The following is a 25,036-nucleotide window of genomic DNA, read 5'->3' as shown; positions in this document are numbered from 1 at the left end:
AATAAATGTTGGTACACTTAGAATATTCAGGGTGTTTCTATTTCGAAAATAATTCGATATAAGCGTACAGGTGAAACCTCAACAAAAGGTCAATATATCTTCATCCACCGTATGAAGCCCAATCTAGGATTAATCTTCGAAAACGCCTGACAAACCTGGCTAATCAATATCGGCAGAGACCAACAAACCGTCCGTAAACGATACGTTTTATCTACCGCTGCCTCTCTCCGTCTCTCTCTCACTACCGGATTTATTATCCAATTATAAAGTACAGCTTTTGATTTATCAAAGTGTAATTAAGCCCCCTCTACACTGGATAAATTATACGATAATGTTGCATTTATTTATTATTAAGTTAAATTATCCGCCGTTCTAATGGAACCGTTGCCGCGGCCGACGCCGCGCGTCGTAACTCAGCGTCGGTATCGATATTTTCGAATTTTGCCGGCAAATCGGACCAATTCCCAAATTGGCTCGCTCTAAATCCCACTGATGTTCTCGTTATGATGTCGACAACAAATCGCAATCGAATAAAATATGAATGGTGCTCTCTGTGTCTCTAACAAGGGTAAAACCTGAATTTTGAACCGAATTATTCGAATAACCTGTCGGCATAATTGATATAATGAATGATTTTTCGCCAGTCCATTGTTTTTCAGTTGCTGATATTCATCTCGTGTCGTTTTTCGCAAAAAATATTGTCTACCTTCTTTTTGTTTTCGTTTTGGCTTAAACTTCTGTTTTTCTTTTGGTTTTCTTTCGATGTTTCTATTTTTTTCTGCTTGAAATTTAATCGAACAATTCTGGACGAGAGTTTATGTGTCGACTGTCTAAAATACTTTATTTTCAGCACGAAAACAGCGATATTTTTCGTCATATTTTCATTATGAATGAATTCCACAAGAAAACCTTATCTGATAAAATGCTCTACACTATTGGTTGTTCCTATGAAACATTCAATTCTTTTATGAATATCTATCGGAAATATTGCTTGTCATCTGAACGATTTCGAATTATCTTCCCATTTCTCTCGCCACAAACCCCCAGTATTAATGGCCGAAGAAAGCAGGTAATTTTGGTCGTTTCGAATTCCATCCCTACTTTCCATCAGCAACCATAATTTCGTTTTTGTCCAACTGCTTAACATTCTACACAGGTACAAACAGCGGGGATCAATTTGGTAAACCAATCAGGTACGCCGTTTTTGGTAGGCCTCTTCTCAAAGTTTCAAGGCACATTTCGTTGTGTTCTTGTGACCGGTGAGGTGTGGTGTATACGGTGGTTTTTGTTGTGTGAAGTTTTCTTATGTTTGAATCAGTTTTCGATGATCTTGTTCAATAGGTAATTCGATTTTTAATTTCTTCCTTATTACATCTTTTTCATTTGTAATGGGTTTTAATTTATATATGAGCCAATCTTTTTTTCTATTTCCTTCGTCTCTGATATTCCTTCCACTATTACAAATTCTGATGTTGGAGATGTTTTTTCATTATCTGTTGAAATGAATTTCAAATTTTATTCTTTAAATCGTTTCTTCATCTCATACTTGAGTGTACATGTATATTATTGCCTGCGTTGTTCCCATTCTTATAATAAAAAATTCGCCACGTTTCGAAAGTACCTGAAAAAATATTACTGGACATTGAAAAATATTTAAAGGTTGTAATTTTCTTCCAGGTGCAAATGGTCTGAGACGGAGAGGTCGTCAAACCTACACGAGGTACCAAACTCTCGAATTAGAAAAAGAATTCCACACGAACCACTATCTGACGCGACGAAGAAGGATAGAGATGGCGCACGCGCTCTGCCTGACGGAAAGACAGATAAAAATATGGTTCCAGAACAGAAGAATGAAACTGAAGAAGGAAATACAGGCGATCAAGGAATTGAACGAGCAGGAAAAACAAGCGCAAGCACAGAAAGCGGCGGCGGCGGCCGCCGCGGCTGCGCAGGTCGATCAAAATTAGTGGATGACGTCGATGTTGATGGCCGAGCAGCTCAACCTAATCAACTGAGGTGAGTTGGTCGATGTTGAGTTTAGGAATTCAGTATGACCGGCTGAATGCCAAGGTTCATCGATCAAGTTGAAGAATCAACTAGTCAAAAGTAATAAACAGTACGATTACCTTGGGCTGCTCGGACAAACAGACAAGTAGATAATAAATTCCGAAAAATGTTGCCAATTGCATAAAGGTAAAAAATTTTATGTAATTTTCTATGTGAAAATTCGAATATTTTGTGTGTATATAAGCTTTGGCATTTGGCCGCTCATATTATTCTTGTACTTTACCTATTTATTATTTTTGTTATTGTTGTATATTGCATGTTGATATTGATCACGATGAACAGATTATTTGACATGAGTCGAAATTTATAGAAACATTTAAGTTTCTGAACTGATTTAATGATTACGAATTATTTGAATCGACGGAATATCTATGTGAATTTTTGTGAATAATTTGTTTGAGATTCTCAATAAAAGAATTTAACTATACCCGGTCGATTTTTATTCATGCCGAGCTGGTATGAAACACCTTTGAATCAAAAAACTAAATTGCAATAACAATTCATTTTTCACACTTTATTTTTCACTTTAACTGATCTGATACAACAAAAAAATCAAAGTAAGAAAAAATATTGAGAAATTGACAGAATTCAAATTTTCCTGAAAAACATAAAGACAGCATTAGGAGCTTGATGCTATTTCTTAAAAAAATATCGAGAATTACAGAAATGAAATAAAATAATAAATGAAATAAGAAAATTAAAAATCTATAAAAGAAAGTGATTGATCGAAAGTGAGAACAGTGGAGTGGTCGTCAAAATGAAGACATTGTCGAAAGGAGACTCAATTTTTACACGACAAAGAAGATTGAGGTAGGTCAAAATGTTGGAAATGGCTAAAAATTAAGCTTCAAAGTTTTACCTATTGGGTAAAAATTGGTCAGATATTCAAAGTTCAACGTTTAGTCAATTTTTCAATTTAATGAATTATATTACTATACTCATACAATACATACCTGCGGATAAAGCTTCTTTGAGATAGAATGAACAAAAGAGGACTATCACCCTCAAATTGAAAGTATTTCCAATCAACAAGTCTTTTTCATTATGTGGAGAATAACAGAAATAATTTAAATTTGATAAGCAGTTTTCTTTTGAGAAATTAATATGAAAAAAAAACAAATTCTTCAGGAACTGATATTAAAATCCATCATAATGATGAAATTCCTCAAATGATCATGATTTAACAGAATTTTTGAATTAATCTGAATCAAGTTTCAATAGGAATTATTTCAAAAACCACATCGAAAGCTAGGCAAAATAGTTTGGAACTTCATAAATGATCGTAACATCGCAGTGGGCGTCAAAATATTTATAGAATAATTTTCACAGTTTTGGAAACAGAACGTTCGCGAAATTCCAATAAATATTGAGAAAATAGTAATAAAAATGATTACCAATTCATTATTCCATGATATTTTTATTTATTTATGCCTTTATTTATTTATTTATTCATTAATTACACATTGGTATACATATAGGCATACGCCCAAGAAAGTATTCACATATTGAAAATAATCTTCAACATAAACAAATATCTCATCTAAAAAAATTTAAAAAAACCAAAAAAATAATTCAAAGCCCACTGCGATGTTATTATCACTCAGACCCTTCACTATTCATAGACTATTAAAAAGTTTATAAAAATACCGAAAAGGGAGGAGTGGTTCTACCCCGTCCACCCTCTAAAACATCCTCGCGCACGGAGAAGCAACCCTTAGAACGCCATACTTCACCCCGAGTAATTACGAGGAGGGATTTTCCGCGCCGCTCAAAGATTAAACACCGAAATTCCGTTCATAAATCGGGGGGCATTACAAATAGCCAAATGGAAACACAATTATCTTAATTTTCTTTCATCCGCCGCCTTTAGGGCGAGATAATTTTTATTATATTTACGATTCTTATTTTCGGCTTCATTAAGATTCCGCCGAGGGTATAACTGTATCAGTTGCGACCTGGAATTTGTCTCCGGGAGGTCGGCGACGACTCTAATAAGTTCCAGATGGAAACTGTTGATTACAAACAGAAATTTTCGCGAGAAAGCAAATATCTAATAGGATATTCTAATAAGTTTTATTTTCTGAGAAATTTATTTGTTCCACTAAGCCGTTTATTTATACTTCTTTCTTCTGTATAAAGCTTTTCGTAAAAGTGGTGAGAATGATAGAATGATTCAAAATATAGAGAGAGTCCTAACTCATAGTGTTAGTTTCACCTTCTCGCAGGATCTTCAAACTAAACTTTCAGTCAAAAAAAATCTTGCAATCTTCTGTTTGATAAAATATTCAGGCGAGTTAATGTCCAATCATTTTACCTAATTTTTTATGGATATCTTTACCCCAATTAAAACAATACGAGACCATTTTCTTATCTGTCGGTATTTTGAAAAAAAATTAAAAATTATATAATACTAGAAGAGATAAATTTCGTGATTCTGACAAAAAGAAGAAAAAAAATAATTTCATTAATTTCCTCGTAACAGAATTAAGATTGAAAATATACTATAAAACATATAATATAACAAACTTGTACGTTTCCAATCGTTCAGATTACTTCAGAAATGTATACGATGTGAATATCTGTAAAAAGAAACTTCCATAGGACGTCTCCGCCCCTCTGTCTGTCTGGGGAGTTGTATAGTGGCAAAATGGCCATCGGAAGGATATAGACAGCCACTTTATGACCTGACAATAGGGGGCCATAATCTCGTTAGGGGCGGAAACTTAGAAACCATAATACACTTGTTATTATGACCGTTTTTGGTGGTTCTTACTCAAGAAAAATGACTAACGAATATTAAAAATCTTCTTTGAGTTAGAGGTTGCCAACAGCATTAAAAGTTTGCTGAAATATCTGTTTTTTATCGAATTCTGAACAGAAGAAATGAATCTTCGTCAATAATAAGGTTGTCCCAACTGAAACACGCCTTTTTATAACCGGACCATAAATTGGAGACTTTTTATGGGAAAAAATTACATTTTTCGTTAAATTATTTCAGAAAAGATTCGCACAGTTCATTAAAAAAAAAATTAATATTTCCGCCAAATAGATAGGTGGAAGTTAGATGCTCTCGTAGGTCAACTCTTGTCTTTTTTCAAAATGAATTTTGAAATTATATTTCCCGCATATTTAAAAATTAAATATCAAGTAGTATCTTTGTTTGTGCTAGGATGATGGAGCATTCGAGTCCCAAAACTAAAACTGAATGAAAATTATCCTGGATTATTGAAAAAGCTATTTAGATAATGTCAGTTGGCAATCTCAATTGATCGAATTTGAATTTTTTGAATATCCTCTAATATTCACGTTTTTGGATGTTAGGATTTTCAATATGTAGGATACGTAAAATAATATACAAAGCTACATGTTTTGAATATTTAATAATTTTCGGTACAAATCTCGATTATATTGGTTGCTATTATCTTGTTTTTGCAGAAAAATAATGAAATATACCAAATAGAATCATAGATATTATTAAAAATAGTTGAAATTATCAAAAATATGGTTTTCAGCCGGTATTCAATTTTAATTCTTCAATTAGTTCAGTTATTAAAAAAAAACTATCGGTAACCGAAAACATTTTTTATTTTTATGACTTCAATATTTCCAGCCCTTTCCTCAGCATTGCTGATGTATAATTTTTCCTCATTGAGATTGTCATTTAAATGTCATTAATTGAATTGAATGAACATGATTATTTGAATATTATATAATTGGGATTAACATAAAAACAAATGTATTATATTCCACAGCCATCTATTGAGCCGATATCGAACTGAACACTCAACTTCATCATATTGCTGTCGATTAACCTCCAACCATCCTCCAAACAAAGTAGCATAACTTTTTTTCCTCCATTCATATAGATCACGCAAACGTAAATTTTCGTTGAAGCTCGTCTATTGATACAACTATCGAAAATGTTCGTTTTGTTTGTAGATTTCATTCATGCCTCAATCTCGAAACAGGTTTCATTCAATAGGGACCGAGAATAACTCGTAGTCGTTTTCTGTAATGGCCTATATGAGTTCGTTCGTTTACTACCAGAGGCCGCCAATATATTTTAACGAGGTCGTAACTCGTGATTCAGCAACTCTAACGGAGGTGGCGCTGGGGATATAACTAACGATCGACCGTCAGTTGTTTTACTGTTCTCGTCTTTCTGCTATCTCCGTTTCACTCCACCTTTGTTTACATTCTATATAACATGATGGGTCAGTAAAGATTGGCATCATTGGTCCTTTCTGATGGACACTTCATCAATCTTGAATTTCTGATTTTTGACGTCTACGATAAATCGAGTGACATTTCATAAAATTAAATTATTTTCTATGGATGATCAGAGAAAATTTGGTGAACTTTGACAATCAATGTCACTGATTTATAGGTCAACGTCAGTTTGGACGGAAGTATCTTGGCAGCGGACTCTTAGAATATTGTTTTTGGCCTAGATATTTATAAAAAGGCGAATAGCAAGGGCTGAAGACCTGCTTCTGATTAAAGGCGAATTGCGAGGGCCGTAGGCCCGAGCTACCGGCAAAAGGCGAACCGCGAGCGCCGTAGGCCCGAGCTACTGGTAAAAGGCGAATCGCGAGGGCCGTAGGCCCGAGATACGGACGAAATGCGAAGAGTATCAAGGTACCTATCTCTAGAGATCTCTAGAGTATCAAGGTATAAGGATGGAAAATTTTGCAAACCCGACGGAAACAATTGATGCGAGAAATTAATGATAGGAAATTTAGATGTAGAAGGATTTATTATTTCTGTTTCTAGCATTCTGGCTTACTCTGACCAAAATTTTTCAACAAAATTTGTCAAATCAGATAAATAACGTCTGCGTTACAAAACCCAATTTTGAAGATATCGAATCGAGCTAAAAAATCTCTCAAAATTATGCAGATACAAAATGCTAAGACTTGATTTTGGTGGAAATCAGAAAACGGTTTTTGCGTAATTCAGATTTCAATTTCATTGTGAACATTTTCAACGAATCATGATGTAACTGTTATCATCTGTGCATGTTTGAACCCATTTTATTATTCATTGAATTCAATTTATCTTAACTTTTCCACATACCCTTTTGCCTTTTGAAATCGGTCGTTATTTGGCAATTTTTGATCTTGTTTCAAGAAGATAACTTTTTATCAATTCACGGTCCCAGAATTATGGAATTATTTAATGGAAATTTTTAACATTATTTCAATGATTAAAACGCTTCACATAAAATTCCGTCAACCTGTATTAAAGGGAGAAGATTCCTTCACCCCTGACCGATAAAACTTAATCGAAAGAAGCTGCCTTTAATAGAATAGCAACGTTCTCAACTTCCTCCGGACGATGGCCCTGGTGCGTAGTGTCGCGCTTAGATTCAACCCCTAAGGGAACAGTTACCCTTAGCCAGCAGCCCATTTCTTTTATGATCCCTGTTTCGAATCTCACATAAGTGCCCAGAAATGCTACCAGAGGGGATTGGTTTCGTTTCTATCGGTTAGTAAAAGAGAAAATCTTTCTCTTTTCCCTCTCGCGTTTCAGTGCGTAGCATTCAATTTGCTGCCGTTGGATGAATTATATATTGAAAGAAAGATGCTCTTCGGCTCTGATTGGGAGATAGTATTTATTCCAGGAATTTGAAGGCTATATCTTGCGTCCATCTCAATTCAGTAACAAATTACGAATTTGTTACTACTGATATACTGATATTGATATCAACTAAGAAGTTTTTCTTCTCAAGATATTATTTATTTATATATATTTGCTCCTTATATCAATCGTTTATTATTCAGGCATCAGATAAAGCATAGTCTTCCTCAAATATCTTTTTGAATTGTTTCCTTACATGTATATTATTAGTTATTATTGACAGAATTTGTCAATGCTAAGTTTCGAAATTGAAAATACTCAATCTTGTCTGGAAGAATATGATGAGTTTAGAAGTTTGTTATTCAACAAATAAAAAAAATTCATCCATAATAATCCGTGTCAACTTATACTCCTGAATATTCATCAAACATACCTTCAACCGAGTGAGAAATGATATTTCACCTTTGAAATATTTCTTATTGCTTTCCATATCTAAATTTCTTCCTCATACACTAATAAATATAAGAATAAAAATGGAGAAGCGTGAATATTCATACATATCTAAATTTACAAAATGGGATTTCAATCAGATAAGACAGGAATTTAACAGATACCACAATTCGCTGGACAGTTGGATAAAAATCAGAAAACCCCCGTTTTACAGATCGTAAAATTAGTAAGATTTCACAACCAATTAAAGATGACAGCCGAATTTATCGCGCTAACACATAACAGCCACATAAGAATATAATCCTCCACTACCGATCAATTATTACATAATTATATTACTATTAAATTAATGAATCGAGCTACCAGTCGTCAATTTGTTTTGATTTTTATCACTACCAAGTTTGTGTGAAACTTGAAGCGAGATGTTGGTTTTAACAAGAGGTAATAAGGTAATCATTTCATTAGAAGGAGGAATACAAGCTTTCCTACATGTTTTTGCCATGTTTGTCCAAGAGAAATGAGGCTAGACTATAAGGATAAAATGATAAATTGAGAGAAACTTAGCAATTAACCACTGATCCAATTTGTTTCCATTACGAATGATATTTAGGAGATTTTATCCAGATTTTGATTCGCTAAATTTTCAAAATTCATCAGTGCAAAAAAGTTCATTCAACAGAAAAAATTTCACGTGTCAATCTAAAAAATCAAGGTATTGGGGGAAGCTTAAATATCATTCAACTTTCAATGGGATTCATTGAAAAATCTAGGATCAAATCACAAGAATGAGAAATCAAATATTGAGGGATGATACTTGGGAAAGAAAGTTAATGACATGGCTATGCACATAATACATATATAAGATTCTTATATCTTATGAAACTTTTTCCATTCAATATATAAGGAAGGGAGCTTATTGAAATGCCATCCACCATACTGAATTTCATTCTGTGATTTCGATTCGAACTCATCAAGGCTACGATAAACCATCAAAGATGTATAACCGATATGAAAAACGACCGAATTAAAAGCGGCAGGCCATTTGTTGATCCTGCCCCTAACCTATGTAGTCCCGTGAAACACGAGGCAGCATTTTCGACATTACGACTTCGGTGTCGCGTTAAATGCTCATAAAAATCACTTTCCGTCTGTTCCGATATTCCTGAACAGTACTGTCAGTATTTCAGAAACGATGCCTATTGGCCCAGTCGTTCGAGTTCTATTGTTATTCGATTGCGGGCCAGTACTAGCAGCAATATCGGAACAGGCCCTTCAACTACTACCCGGGAAGTGCGCTAGGCTCGGTTCCCTTTTGTGTAACGTCATTTTCCATTGATACTAGCGGCAGACTTACTACACCTAATGGTTTTTTAAATAGGGAAGTTCCATAGGATATTCAGCTTTTTATCTTTATGAGCGCAGATGATAGACGCTGCAGATTGATTCGCTTTTCCACACGTTGGAAAAGACCTGAGTTATCAAGGCGTTGGTTTGATTCGTACAATATGCTTCATACTAACTTCACTAATCGGTAGAAATTGAAACCGTATAAAAGTGCTGAACAAAAAATATATCTTCAAGAGGCTTTTGAAATCTGAATACACGAACAATCTGAAAATTGATAATCTGAATGATTCTAATACATAACAATAACAAGTTTATTGCCTTCTAAATAATAGAAATTACGAAGTTATTCTGGAAAACAGTATGAACCTGAAGGGAAATGATACATGAAAAAACAGAGATAAAAACCCCAGAAAAAACTCTCTACGTACAAGTGTAATGATGATGTATTAGTGTGAAGAATAAGCTGAAATTATTATACATATTGAAGGACATCTTCTTCATAGGACAAAATGCAAAAACTTCCTCCCCTTCTTTCTACTATGATGGTTCACGAAGAATAATCTGAAAACAAAAAAGAAAGATAAAAACGAGTGGGGTATTGAATTTTATATTTCTCATTAAATAATTTTGAAATTTGTAACCCATCAAAAAAGAATCGGTCACCGAATGAATGCCTTCGAAACCACCCTGAAAATGATATATTCTACAACTCTTCACCAAGTGGTCTGTAGTTTCTTCTTCTGCGCCACTCTCACATCTTGGACTATCAACAGCATTACACCTAAAGAGCATGCTATTACACCGACCATGGCCAGTCCTCAATCTATTTAGTGTACAGGGTGGGCAAATTTCGATGTTTTAGCACTACAGCTTTTGAACCAGTGGAGATAGACGAAATCTGATACCCCATTCTCGATCTCTTTTTCTGCGCAACTAACAAGAGTAGTAGTCATTTTTGCCCACCTTCTTTTGTTTTCGAGTTATAAGCAAAAATTGGGAAAATGGCGATTTCGAAATAAATTCATACCACCGCTAATACTGATGATAGAGCTCTGGAATTGAAACATTTCACAGGCACTTTTTTAAGTAGAATACAGTGGCGTGCTTGCTTTTTTAGCAGGATGTTTAATTACGCAGCTATGACCCAAAGTTATGTTTCAATTTCAGGGCTCTATCATCAGTATTAGCGGAGATATAAATTTATTTCGAAATCACCATTTTTCCAATTTTCGCTTATAACTCGAAAACAAAAGAAGGTGGCGAAAAATGACTACTACTCTTGTTAGTTTCTCAGAAAAAGAGACCGAGAATGGGGTATGGGGTATCAGATTTTGTCTATCTCCACTGGTTTAAAAGCTGTAGTGCTAAAACATCGAAATTTGCCCACCCTGTACACCAAATTTTTCTAGGAAGATCAAAGCCAGGAACTTTTTTTGAAGGATCAGTAATCAAATCTTTATTAAGGAGATTACACGAATTTCATTCTGATTGGCTTTATGGCTATTAGTCGAATACAGAAAATCATTAGTCATTCGTATTACGAAAAAGTGAAGCAAAACGACCAGAATAATTGAAAAAAAATTCCCCATTTCCCCAAATATTGAAATAATAGCTAGAATAACTTGTGAATACTAGGCAAAAATAATACTAAAATTGTCCAATAAAATAGGATACACATTTTATCTGGGTGATAAGCGTTATATCTCAATTTTGACCTCATGATTCTTCCCCAATAATAATTATACACCCCGTACAAAACAATTCGAACTGGATCGAGACGGAATTATTATTTTTTATTAATCCGATACGGCCGAACCACCGAACGAAAATTAACCGGGACCTCCCGCCTGCACGAGAGGTCCATCATCGTCCCTACACCATTGTTCTGGGATCCCCGATCCCGCTGAGATCCGTAACGAAAGGACGCCTCTAACCGTGGAGAACGATTAACATCGTCCCCGATCTCGGCCAACCGTCGTCCTTACGTGCGGGCCGCGCGACTGCAACAATCCGGTTTTTCGGTGGGACCCCAAAAAAACACGGAGGCCTTCACCCCGGGTTGACAGGCCGGGACCTCCTGAGTTCTGCCATTTGTTTGCGCGATATTCCTCTCCGCGCTCGTTTTTTTCGAGTCTTTTGTTGTGCAGTGTTGTTCGGTCATTTGCACAATATCGGCCATTCCGCATGGTGCACTATCGGGAGGCGATAAATATTTTTCTGCGAAACGTCAGAAACGCTATCGGGAGGCGCATCTGGAGAGCGCGCTCATCTCGACAATGGTGGATGTTTGTTACCGGTCGTCGTTGATTAATGCGCCACTTCTGCCGTTTTGAAGCGGGTAATTTATCGGGACGCGAGCAACGGGAAAAAATTGTCGGTGCATACGCGGACGGTGTGACGGACGGACTTGTGCATCGTCCACGGCCTTTTACGCGATTAACTGCGACGCTTTGCGTCGTGAATTAATCGGTAGGCGTAGTTGCCACTTAGCCCTGGCAGTTTTTCAAGATGTGGTCCGATGCGGTGCGGTTTTGATGCGGTGCGGTCGCCCCAAGCGCTAGAAATGCGGCCGAATTTCGAGCGTTGCGTGGCCTTGCAGATTCTGCATCATTGTAGGTCTAGTAAACACCTATTAGAAAAATCAGAACCGATTCATTTATGAAGTGAAAAACACTAGGAAGGCAGTATCGCAGCTACTTGCGATACAATGCCGCAAGCAGTGAAGAAACCCTCATTTTCAGGGAAGAATAGTTGAGGATTTTTCAATTCTACATTTCTTCACATACAAGCTCAACAGATCTCATCCCTAATAATGAAACCATGTCCTGTCGCACAAATCCATTGATTTTTCACTTTTGGAGCCAATATTTGTGACGAAGTATGAATATTTATATACTTGTCAATCTTTTGAATTGGCAAATTTCGGTAGATCGACGGCTCGCTCGGCGTGACCCAGTTTTGATGAATAATTCAGATGGAATTTTCCATATTATTGAACTTGATTATTTTTTTGAATAATGTTGGAATTTCGAACAACAAATTTGATTTGATTTGATTTTCATTTATTTGATGAATCTTTCTCGGACACAAGATATCACCCACGTCTTCCAGTTTTCTCATTATGACCATTACGTACCATCAAAATACCAAAAATTCAAAGAATCCAACTCTTGGCACTAAGTTAGACGCTCTGATGAATATTTGAACGTTTTGTGAAACCAAAGTATTCTTCATGTTTTCTCGTATAATGCAACATTTCTGAGTATTTTGATGTTTAAAGATTAAGAAGTGAAATGTGAAATTTGAGAAATTGGGTACTTTGCCTGAATTCAACACTGTTTAAAAGATCCACATATGTGTAGTGTCAAAAATTTAGGTAGTTATTCTGAAGCTAATTCTGTTTTTCCAGGAGTGGCACAGCTCATTATGGAAAATTAAAATGGCTTTATCAGGGCACAATCGAGAAAAAATGGTATACGAAAAAAGTATTTCTTTTGGACTCAAGAATCTACTGTTGAAATATTTCTACGAGTGAAAGACTTGGAGTTGCAATGCAGAAATTGATGATCAGCAATTATCTCTATGCTTTTCAATTCTGAAACCCAGTTAAATTTGTAAATTTCTCTGAATAATGGTTTTTCCGTAATAACTCATTCTATGCCCATATTCGATATTCTTTCTGATAGCACATTCGGATAGCCCTTCAAAATATATAGGTACTACTACCTATACTGATGATCACTTCTTGATTTTCCTCAATGAAAAAGTCACAAAATCCAGTGATATGGTTATGTGAAATTGCAATATCCTAAAAATCTTACTAACATTGACAATATTGACCCGTACAATATTTTGTTCGTGATCATAGATATCATGAATTTGAAATGCCGGAGTAAAAACCATCAAATTGTCAATATAGTAGTCAGTTTTCTATCATATCATATTCATCAATGATATTCATTAAACGATATATTTTCAGAAAATGAGAATTTTTAACACCACTCGAGATCACAATAACAACACTTGTTTGCCCCTCAAAGTCATGTCAAAGTCAGCTTATGCGTAAAGCATCAGTAGGTGGGACAGCTACGGTCATATCATCAGCTAACCTAGCCTAACCTAACCTAACTTAACATAACCTATTGGGACATCTACTGTCATATTATCATCATATATGTTTGGTCTGAGGTAAACTATGTTTATAATTCTTCCTGTTTTTTCAAAAGAGCCATGAAATGCTTAATGGTAGACGTCAAAAATAATAATTTTATTATACTTGTTTCGGTAATAATAATATGCCTTCAGATTCAATATCTTCCATATTTTATGACATATTCGTATGTAATTTTTGATTTAAACTCAACGTTGAAGCTGTGAACTACAACGGAAGTCCGGAAAATTCCCATTTCTATTTGTGTCAAACACACAGATGCTAACCCCGGGCCTTAACCTTTTTCAACAACCGCGAGATAACATTTAGCGCGGAATGAAACACTTCAACGGTGACGTATGGGCGTACCGCAGGGGGGGATGGAAATGCTAGGACGCCCTGTGTCAGTATCACATCCGGAAATATCAGCGCAAATTGAAAAACGTTATTATAAATGCCCGCGCAATAAAAATGTGAAACAAAACCATAACTCAGAATAATGCTCACCCCATTTGCGAAGATTAGCATTTTAAAACCAGACACCTTGGCTTTGAGGACACGCGCAATGTAGCGGGAAGTAGGAAGGTGTGGGCGTCTTTTCTGCCTTTGGACCCGCTGCAGGGCCGACTCAGGGAATATTCTGCGGATTTTGACGAATAAGAGGATATAAAACTCCTCAAACCAGGGGCTGTAAGTTTGTATGAGAAAATTTGTATACGGACTGCTCGTGGGTTATGATTATGAATGAATACGAATAACTCATAAAAGAAGGTACAATTTTGCCTTTCTTGGGGTCGTGGTTTAGATATTGGTTTTTTGAGTTTTTCATCCGGATTTTCCTCCACAGTTATGAAAATAAATTCTCTAGAAACAAGCCCCACATACACTTGGAGTAACCATTTAAAGAAATGATTTATTTTAACACAATTCTACTGAATTTTAAATGTTCAGTAGTTGAAAGTACACTCATTCTAACCCCTCCTTAGATTTCCATATATGTATTTAAAAAAATTCCTCCTTTACAGTCTTATCTTCCTACGCTACGCCATAGTCATATCGCGAAATGATAACAAACAAACTCCCCTCTTTTTTTTTGTCGCGGCCGCCTCTGCTTCTCGACGTATTGGGGCGAATCGGAAGTCGAAAAGAGGAAACGGAAGTGCTTCGTATATCCGAGATGGGCGTCAAGTTGGATCCAAGTTGTCAGGATCACCTTTTCCAACACGGCGCTATAGCAAAGACAATACTACATATATAGTGTTTTTCATTTTCTTTATATTACCCCTGATGGCCATAAAAGCATTCTCCGTAACCAAACTTTTCTATCGTTTAGATTGTGAGACGGATTAGGGGGTGGCCTCCCTTGAAAGTCACATCCTGGCGTTGGAATGGGTGTGAAGAATGACTGTGCAGTGGCGGAGGTTGCAGTGACATTTCTGCACCTTTCGGAATGATGACGATGATACTCTTTGGGAGAATTTAGCTATAAAGTCCAAGTTTATGCCCCAACAAAACACGTGATAGCTTAATACTCTCACTCCCAACCCTTGCGAGAAAAAATTTCAGACGCCTGTGTTAGAGTCGTCAATGAAATCGGTCTGAATTATTCCACAGAATTGCCACCATTAGTTTGAGTATTTCCTGCTGTTGGATTGTGGAAATAGTAGTAGTCATGGTAGTTTATTGTCCTTCAAAACTTACAAGAAATGTCACTCAAAGAACTTATACACACTGACATATTTGACAATATTTGTAAATCTGTTAGTTTGAGAATATTCCTCACGTTTTTATTTGAATCTGTCATTGTCTCTGGATGTTAGTTCAAGTCAAGCAAGCCAGCACATAGCAGCAAGTGAGTGCAAGTGTGCCATATTGTTTAAAAATACCTCTACAGCTTGTGGTTGGAGGAACTCCCAGCTATGGCTGGTAGCGCCCTTTTCAGTTGAGGAAAGACTTTATGAGCATCACATGAACTACTCCATATAATGATGCCATATGTTGCTATAAAATGGAATTGCGTATGGTACGTGAGTATGTCCTCCTGATGTCCAACTTTCTGTTTCATTCCATAAAAATAGCTGCCCAAGTATACTCCAGAGGGAGTCAATATAGTTTCTGAGTTCATTTATAGTTGATTTGCTTCAAGCCACGCTTCAGCCTTCTTCTAAGCATCCTTCGACTCCAAGAGCAAACTGCAAGAATCCTTTGCTTCCATACACATATACAGGGTGTTTTCAAAGATGAGGCTTTTCTGGCAGAAGGTAGAACTCATCGAAATAAGTCGTTTAACCAAAAATTGTCTATATAAAATATTCAAGAAGGCTGAGATACAACCCCTAGAAGTCCTACAAAATTTCATTGAATTTCAATTACAGGACTGTGGAAGGTGACTCAGGCATCGCAAAAACGAAATAAACATATTGCTGGACGATGAATAGTTCAGTACCAAGTTCATCGGATTAGATGCATCAGGTCACTTTTGAGAGAATCATAATTGTTGTATCGTGCAATTTAGGGTGAAAAAAAATGTAGAAAATCGAGGCAGTTTCTTGAAAGTGTTTATGTTAGTTATGTTGAAAAACTGCTATGATGTTTCCCCATTTCATCCCATCTTTACGACGATTGTTGGAATGTTCGAACAAGAAGATTGTGATGCCCATTGTGAAAAAATTCGTGAATAATTTAGACGAATTTATTGTTGAGATTTTGAAGTATTATTCTATTTTTTACAATTATGCCCTAAGTCTTTTCTGTCAGTTAGTATCGAAATGAGCCATTTCATAAAATCGTGTAAGTTACTAAAAAATAATGAGAACAATTCGGCCATCCTAAGTTTCCATTTTCATTTCCACGTAAATATCGAACGAGCCAATATCCTAAACGAAACCACATGGTCGAATAAAGAGATAAGATTTTTCCCACTGCTTTTCGATAATTCAGCTAACAAACGGTCTAGGGTCGTATTAAGATCTTTTTCAGTAATCATTATCAATTTTTCTTTCAACTTTGTCATTTTGACAGTTTTGTATAGGTGATTTTTGGTGAAACGCTTCATTTTGATCTGCTCTACCTTCTGTTGAAAAAAAACCTCACCTTCAAATATACCCTGTATATAGAAATCTATGAAATATACATAGTGAGTCTTTGGCTTACAGGAATATCTTAACAGTAGTTTCTTGAGGTCAAAAGAAACACTTTTTTCCTCAACAATTCCATTTGGCCCCGATAAAGGGATATAGCCATTTTAAGTTTTCATAATACGCTTTGCCACCCCTGGAAAATCAAAAGTACCTTGTATAGGTGATTTTTGGTCAAACGCTTCATTTTGACCAGTCCTACCTTCTGTTGAAAAAAAGCCCCTCCTTCAAATACACCCTGCATATGTATATGCTGAAACCTTTCCTCGACGAATGTTCTTCATGAGGTATATTACACTCAGCCCTTATTTAAAACTAGTCGTATTTCGATTTCAATAATTTTCCATCAGTTTCGTTGTAAAATCCGGAGAATTTTCAACTTTTCCTCCCAGCCCTTCCGCGGGCTACGCCACTGCGCGAAATAAAGCAATCCAGAGTCCTGGCGTGTCGGTATCTTTTTCGAGAACAATTTCTTTGTGCCGATAGGACTGGCCTGCCACAACTGATTGAGTGGGGACTGTGGGACCCGTTCAAAGTTGCAACTGAATCCCAGTAGGCTCGCAAATCTAATTGCTCTAATATTTATTACCGGAGAAGTATGCCGTTAAATCATCCGGGCTGCCCCCGAGGTACCGGGAGGAAAAAATCCACGAGAAACTAGTTTATATTAATAATGCGATCTTTCTCCTCGAAGTTTTCAGCGGACTCGATAATGCGGCGAGATGAATGGCGCTTCTTTTTCTGCGGGTTATATATGAACTGCGCTCGGCGCATTCATTGTGTTTTTTCGAAAGATGAAAGATGGTGCCGGGGTTTCGGAAAACGATATAAGGGGGTACCTAGACCTGTCTTCGGTCCGTGGAGAGTCCGAGATTTACTGTGGGGGTTTGGAAGTATTTCCACTCGTCTCCAAAAGAGAAATCTCCTTGTGTTTTTCTTATTAATACGTACATGTAATTTGTCACGCAAAAAAGTCATTAGTTGTTTTATATTGATAACAAAAATTAGGTGAAGTAAGGAGCTTCTACTTATTATCTGAATAAGATTAGAAAAATAGCTGAAGAACATGAGGCTTGTTCGTAGAGTGGTCCACAACAGTTGTAAACTGTACAGAGCAAGCGCAATTCCATTTTAGGGTGGCGAAAATCCATTTGCGCTTGCTCTGTATAATTCATAGGTTAGAAAAATAGCTGAGGAATATGAGGCTTGTTCGTAGAGAGGTTCGCAACGGTTGTAAACTGTACAGAGCAAGCGCAATTCCATTTTAGGGTGGCCAAAATCCATTTGCGCTTGCTCTGTACAGCTCACAATGAGTAAATGGATTTTCGCTACCCTAAAATGGAATTGCGCTTGCTCTGTTTAGTTCATAGGTAAGAAAAATAGCTGAGGAATATGAGGCTTGTTCGTAGAGAGGTCCACAACGGTTGTAAACTGTACAGGGCAAGCGCAATTCCATTTTAGGGTGACGAAAATCCATTTGCGCTTGCTCTGTACAGCACACAATGAGCAAATGGATTTTCGCTAACCTAAAATGGAATTGCGCTTGCTCTGTATAGTTCACAACCGTTGTAGACCACTCTACGGAAGGATTTACTGCATCAATCCCTAAAATCAGTTAATGCCAATCATAACTGGAACAACTAGCGTTAGACAGATCACAGTTATAATGGAGACTCGAGAAGAATACAGCGGCGGCCAGATCTGGTTGGTGACCATGCCCGGAGTGTGGAAGGATCTGTAGGTCACGGTTGGGTCTCCTCAGTCACAGGAGGGTACACAGTCGCAAGTAGCCCTAAGAAATTATAAGTTTGATCTCACCGACATGCGACAGTCTGGTTTTTGAGTCTTTTTGTAGATTTATTATTATTCAGCAATGAATGAATGAACGAGTCAAAGACTAAACCTGTGTACATGATGATACTTGTTGAAATATGTAATCTCTGTGGGAGTTCTAAGATAATTTACTCCCTATGTGTCCCCCTAAAAAATAGACCGGTCCAGTTGAAGTAATTTTAAGTTGAGACAACCTATATTAGGTAGATTCTAGAGTAACACTAATATTATTATTATTTGAAGGGCCAAATTTCCAATTATAATAGAACGTCATCGATATTTTCATGAAAATGTCTCCTGTTTCACTCAATTCATTGCGGAAGTTTTTCACCGCAACAATGCTTCATCCGTTGAGTCCGATTATGCGGCAGATTTCAATATTTTTCCGATTCTCCATCGGAAAATGCAATATCCACTCCTTCCTCGGTTGTACGGTCGCAGGCTAGTTGCCTCAGTCCCGGAATTTATTGTCCGGGCGAAATTTGCTGAGTACTCTCTTTGAATTGATAGTTGGAATAAATCAGAGCGCTGGATATCGCCATAAAAATTATGTTCGAAGTTTGCCGACTCTTTTCCCGGTTACGGATAAATTGAGTTTCATAATTTGTTACATTTATTACGTCAGCCTGGCATGTTTGCTGAAACGGCCGTGTATTTACATGTGATTCGTTATTTTCCGAATGTACCAAAGTGATATATTGTAATTTACGGCCGGATACGTGGGATAAATATGATTTTTCCATTTCTATTTTATTCGTTCCGTAGATTTATCGGTCGGTTGTCGGTGCGTTTTGGGGCGCGGTGTTTTGCGTGAAACTTGTTTGGATTCGAGTGGGATATGTGTCAATTATTTTGCAATTCGTCCGGCGTTTCTGTTCATAATTTTTTCCGGATTTTTCACAGTATCGAACATGTTTAAGCTTCTGTAGTCTGATGACGAGTACCAAATTTGGTTCAGAATGTTCATCTTGGTCCAAAACTATCGAATATCTGACAACATTCTAGAGAAAAAAATGTTTTTTGTTTTTTTCATTTTCGAGTTCACTTCGAAGAGCTCTCTAGAGTGCAATTCTCTATAGAATCATCAACTGTTTGGTTTTCTAGAATCTTCAAAACAAATTCTATGCACCACATATCCTAAGACGGTAATTGAACATCCTGATTTTCAGGCAGAGTAGCAAATAGGTCATTTTAGGGGGGTCTAACTCCTTGCTCATTTTTGACCCAAAAAATCATTATTTTCGGAATAGAATTTTTGTGCTTGGGTGGAAGCCTTGGTAATGCTGATTATAAATCCGGAGATCTTAATTGGATCGGAGGAATATAACAGGAGATATTGCAGATTAAAATTTGCAATTTTTCGAAAAATGCCATTTGAATGATGAAAATCTAAACGAACGGCGATAAGCTTCCAGAATTGCTTTCAATAGATTCAACGTGTCCGAAAACCTATATTTTCATACCAAAATTTCAAATATCTGGCCCTGTTTAGGAGAAAATATTTTTTTTTGTTTTTCCACTTTTCATTTTCGAGTTGACTTCGAAGAGCTCTCCAGAGCGCGATTCTCTCTTGAATCATCAACTGTTTAGTGTTCTGGAATCTTCGGAACAAATTCTATGCACTCCATATCCTGGGACAGTACCAGAACACTCTGATTTTTAGCCAGAGTAGCAAATAGGTCATTTTAGGGGGGTCTAACCCCTTGCTCATTTTTGACCCAAAAAATCAAGTTTTTTTAATTCGACTTTTTGTGCTAGGGTAGAAGTCTAGGCAACGCTGATTATAGAACTGAAAATCCCAATTGGATCAGAAGAATATAACAGGAGATATTGCAGATTGAAATTTGCAATTTTTCGAAAAATGCCATTTCCAAGATGAAAATCTAAACGAAGGAAGATAGGCTTTCGGAGTTACTCGCAATAGATTCAGCGTGTTCGAAAACCTATATTTTCATACCAAAATTTCATATATCTGGCCTTGTTTAGGAGAGAATAATTTTTTTTGTTTTTCCATTTTTCATTTTCGAGTTGACTTCGAAGAGCTCTACAGAGCGCAATTCTTTCTTGATTCATCAACTGTTTGGTGTTCTGGAATCTTCGGAACAAATTCTATGCACTCCATATCCTAAGATAGTAATTGAACATCCTGATTTTCAGACAGAGTAGCAAATAGTTCATTTTAGGGGGGTCTAACCCCTTGCTCATTTTTGACCCAAAAAATCAAGATTTTCGAAATCGAGTTTTTGTGCTAGGGTCGAAGCTTAGGCAACGCTGATTATAGAACCGGAATTCCCATTTGGATCAGAGGAATATATCAGGAGATATAGCAGATTGAAAATTGCATTTTTTGAAAAATGCCATTTCCGAGACGAAAATCTAAACGAAGAGAGATAGGCTTTCGGAATTACTCGCAATAGATCCGGCGTGTTCGAAAACCTATATTTTTATACCAAAATTTCGAATATCCGTCCTAGTTTAGGAGAAAATAATTTTTTTCGTTTTTCCACTTTTCATTTTCGAGTTGACTTCGAAGAGCTCTCTAGAGTGCAATTCTCTATTGAATCATCAACTGTAGTGACAAAGTAGCAAATATGTCATTTTAGGGGGGTCTAACCCCTTGCTCATTTTTGACCTAAAAAATCAAGATTTTCGAACTCGAGTTTTTATGTTGGGGTGGAAGCCTAGGCAACGCTGATCATAGAACTGGAAATCCCAATTGGATCAGACGAATATAACAGGAGATATCGCAGATTGAAATTTGCAATTTTCGAAAAATGTCATTTCCAAGATGAAAATCCAAACGAAGGGCGATAGGCTTTCGGAATTGCTCGCAATAGACTCAGCGTTTTCGAAAACCCATATTTTCATACCAATCATACAAATATCTGACACTCTTCACTAGAAAATAATTTTTTTTGTTTTTTCATTTTTCACTTCGGAGGGCTCTCTGGTGTGCAATTCCCAGTGGCATCATTGACCGCCCTTGGCCCTTGGCCATGCAGAATGTTGAATTAAGTCATATAATTTCCACTCAATCTGTATTGGTACTTTGAATTATTTCATTATTATTTATCTTCAGGAAATATTCAGTCACGATTTGCTACCACTTGTTAGTCGAGGTACTGATGGCGAAAGAAATATCAATTTAATTAGGGGCTATTGCCCAACCCTATATTAGGCTCCTTACAAATATCCCTTCTTTTCGAGCTCCCTCTAAATATTTGTCTTGTTTTCTACCTTTTTGGGAGGTCAAAGTATTTGGAGTAATTATTCGCTGATTTTTCTTTACAATGCTTCTAAAAAATACAAACATCGGAAAAAAGTATAATGGATTTATTGAGTAATAGTGGTTAAGCTAGAATATCTTCAACTAAATCAAGTTAGTATTCCACTAGAGAACAATAATTCGACTAACAACGAGAAAAACCACCTCACGCTCGTGCATCACCAACAGTATCAAAGGCCTCTCGCCGCCCCATCTCCACTCTCTCCACCGCGGCCGTAAAAACACGCAAAAAGACAAATTCATCAATTAAGGCGACGTACCGCACAAGTACGCCTCCCCTCCCGCCCCTCCTTCAACCCACCGACATGCGGCTAATTACAATAATGACATCTTCTGCCGGGCGGAAAAAACGCGCTCGATACGCACCGCCATCAATCGAACGCCGTCCGCGCTTATGGCACCGCCGCCAGCCCGAAAAGGAGACGACATCCAGCGTGCCGTACCGCGAATCTCCGGTTCCGTTCTGACACCTGTCCGGCGACGCCATAAGAAGCGTCGTCCTTTGCTGCGGTAATTGCGCCGCGCGCGGTCGCACGTTCCCCCGGCGGCACTTTGATGTTTGACCTCGTCTTAATTACCGCGGCCGGTCGGTTTTTTTGCCGCGCCGTTAGTCGCTGATGAGGAAGGAAAAGTAGCTTCGGTACTGTTCTGAGCTTCGGGGAATTTGTGAAGGGGGAAATCAGGTTCACGCAATGATTTTTCCTCTAAGAGCAACAGCTAAGATTATGAATTTTCATATTTTGCATGTTGAGTCTTCGACTTTTACTTCTAGGGTATTTTCAAATGTAAGTGTGAGTCATTTCACTAAAAATTGGCTACATATAAAATACTCAAGTTGGCTGAGCTACAACCCCTAGAAGTTCGATAAAATTTCATTAATTTTCAAGTGTAATGTGACTCCGGCATCGGAAAAACGAAACAAGACATAAACATATAGCTGGACAATGAATGGTTCAGTATTTCCGAGTCTATTTGATTAGTTGCATCAGGTCACTCGAAAAAATTGTTGTATCGTGCGATTCAGGGTGAAAACAGTGTAGCAAATTGAGGCGGTTTATTGAAAATGCTTATGTTGGCATAGAGCTATTATTTTTGCCCTATTTCATCAATTTTTACGTCTTTTGTGGAGGGTTCGAACAACAATAAGATTGTGATGACACTATTAATTTCTTTTTACTTCATGAGTCGATTCAATAATCGTCGTAAAAATTGTAGAGCAACAATAATAGCACTTTTTCAACATAAGTATTTCCAATTAATTAATTTTCTATACTGTTTACAACTAGAATCCCACAATTTTTTTTTTTGAATTGACCGTATGCCACTAATAAGATAGACTCGTATCTACTGAACCATTTATTGTTCAGCCATATTATTATTATTATTATAAAGGAAACAGAGAAGAGGCCGTAGCCTATAAATCTCATACAAAATGAAAATAAATGACACTTCAGAAGATAAAAACAAAACAAAAATATAAAAACAAAATTCAGCAATAATATGCACATAAAAGCTACAATGAGTCTAGTCTGTTTTCAAAAGAGTTTACACTCTCAGCGCAAACAGTACTGGTCAAAATACTTGGGGTTGTATGTAGCTCAGTCATTTTGAATATTTCATATATGAAATATTTCATATATGAAATATTCAAAATTCAATTCATTCAAAATTTTTCTATATATAGACAATATTTGATGACCTTCTGTCAAAATAGAGCCTCATCTTTGAAAAAGCCCTATACAGAGTGAGTCTTTGACTCGTACAAATATGTTAACAGTAGATTCTTGAGGTCAAAAGAAACACTTCCTTCCTAAACCATTTTTTCCGATTCGGCCCTGATAAAAATAATAAAAAAAAATAGCCATTTTAAGTTCTCATAATAATCTGCGCCACCCCTGGAAAAACAAAATTACCTTCAGAATAACTAGCTGAATCTATGACACTACTTCTCTGTGGATCTTTTGAACAGAGTTGTATTCAGCCAAAGTACCCAATTTTTCAAATTTCGCAGATACTTTTAGTTTTGAACACCAAATTACTCGAAAACGGCGCATTATACGACAAAGTGTGAAGAATACTCTAATTTTACAAAACGTTCAAATATTCATTAGATAGCGTCCAACTTATTTTCAAGAGGTTCTTTGAATTTTTGGTATTTTTATGGTACGTAATGATCATAATGAGAAAACTGGAAACCGTGTGTGTTATCTTGTGTTCGAAAAAGATTCAGCAAATAAATGAAAAACTATATTCCGAAATTCATTTCATTCTATAACACCGTTTGTGAGATAGAACTAAAAATAACATTTTCTTGTGGTTTTCAACAGCCTGTATGTTTTGAACCGAGCCGATTAGGAAAAAATGGTAACTGTTTCTTTCAGTCTCCAGTATCTACTGTTAAAATATTTGTACGAGTCAAGATCTAACCCTGTATATCAACAATTTCCAATGTTCATTCCTTGTGTTTCAGATATTGCGATATATTTTCCATGTAAATTTCAAAGGAAAAAAGAAAAAATGATGGGTTAGAAGGTTTTTCTACAATATCCAATTACCCATATGAAAAGCAGAGCTATAAGATGAAGCTACGTTCAGAATAGTACTCATCCTACTTGAGTGTATAAAAAGTAATTATTGTGAATATGAATGTATTGATATCCACCATTGTAGGTAACGGTTGAAGGTTGAATTATCGATTATTGTAATTCATTTAATGCACGAGATCCATAAATGGCAGAATTGGAATCATTCCAATCTGCAGAAGAATAAACAACGTTGAATTTCGGAAATTCTGTTCCACATTAAGATTTGTACATTCACTATGTAAGATGGGGCTCGCCATTCATCCATTCCCTCATAAATATTATTATTATTATTATTATTTTTTACAAAAAGAAACATTAAAAAAATCATGAGGACACTGGTAAACAAAACCAAACTTGAACAGGATTCTAAAATCCCTTTATGTTCAATCAAATATTCCCAAAACAAGATAGAGAGACAAAGGAAGAAGACTTATATTATATTATGAAAACCGTAAATAGATATTTTGAAAACATTGAGGAGTTATTCAAAATTGTCACCTAGAAAATATAGCACCCAACGAAGTGAAGATACTAGAGGTGTAAATTACCAACCCTCACCTCAGACACACGCCATATTTTACCCTGCAACATAGCAACGATT

At 36.4% G+C, this 25,036-nt stretch overlaps 1 protein-coding gene across 2 annotated transcripts in view; it reads left to right on the top strand.

The window, feature by feature from the left end:
- LOC123319059 (homeotic protein ultrabithorax) overlaps positions 1-25,036 on the top strand; it is a 217,523-nt gene that overhangs the window by 143,740 nt on the left and 48,747 nt on the right. Inside the window, exon 2 of one of the 2 annotated variants that reach the window (XM_044905907.1) lies at positions 1,678-2,016. In XM_044905907.1, the coding sequence (XP_044761842.1) occupies positions 1,678-1,967 (290 nt within the window). In that variant the 3' untranslated portion in view covers positions 1,968-2,016. Of the gene's footprint in view, positions 1-1,677; positions 2,495-25,036 lie in introns of those variants that run through there. The other variant, XM_044905906.1, reaches the window with a different exon arrangement.

Source organism: Coccinella septempunctata, chromosome 8 (assembly GCF_907165205.1).
Source record: "Coccinella septempunctata chromosome 8, icCocSept1.1, whole genome shotgun sequence".
In the NCBI taxonomy this organism is placed as follows: Eukaryota; Metazoa; Arthropoda; class Insecta; order Coleoptera; family Coccinellidae; genus Coccinella; species Coccinella septempunctata.
Note: the sequence above shows the minus strand (reverse complement) of the source record. Positions and strands in the feature narration are given on the sequence as shown.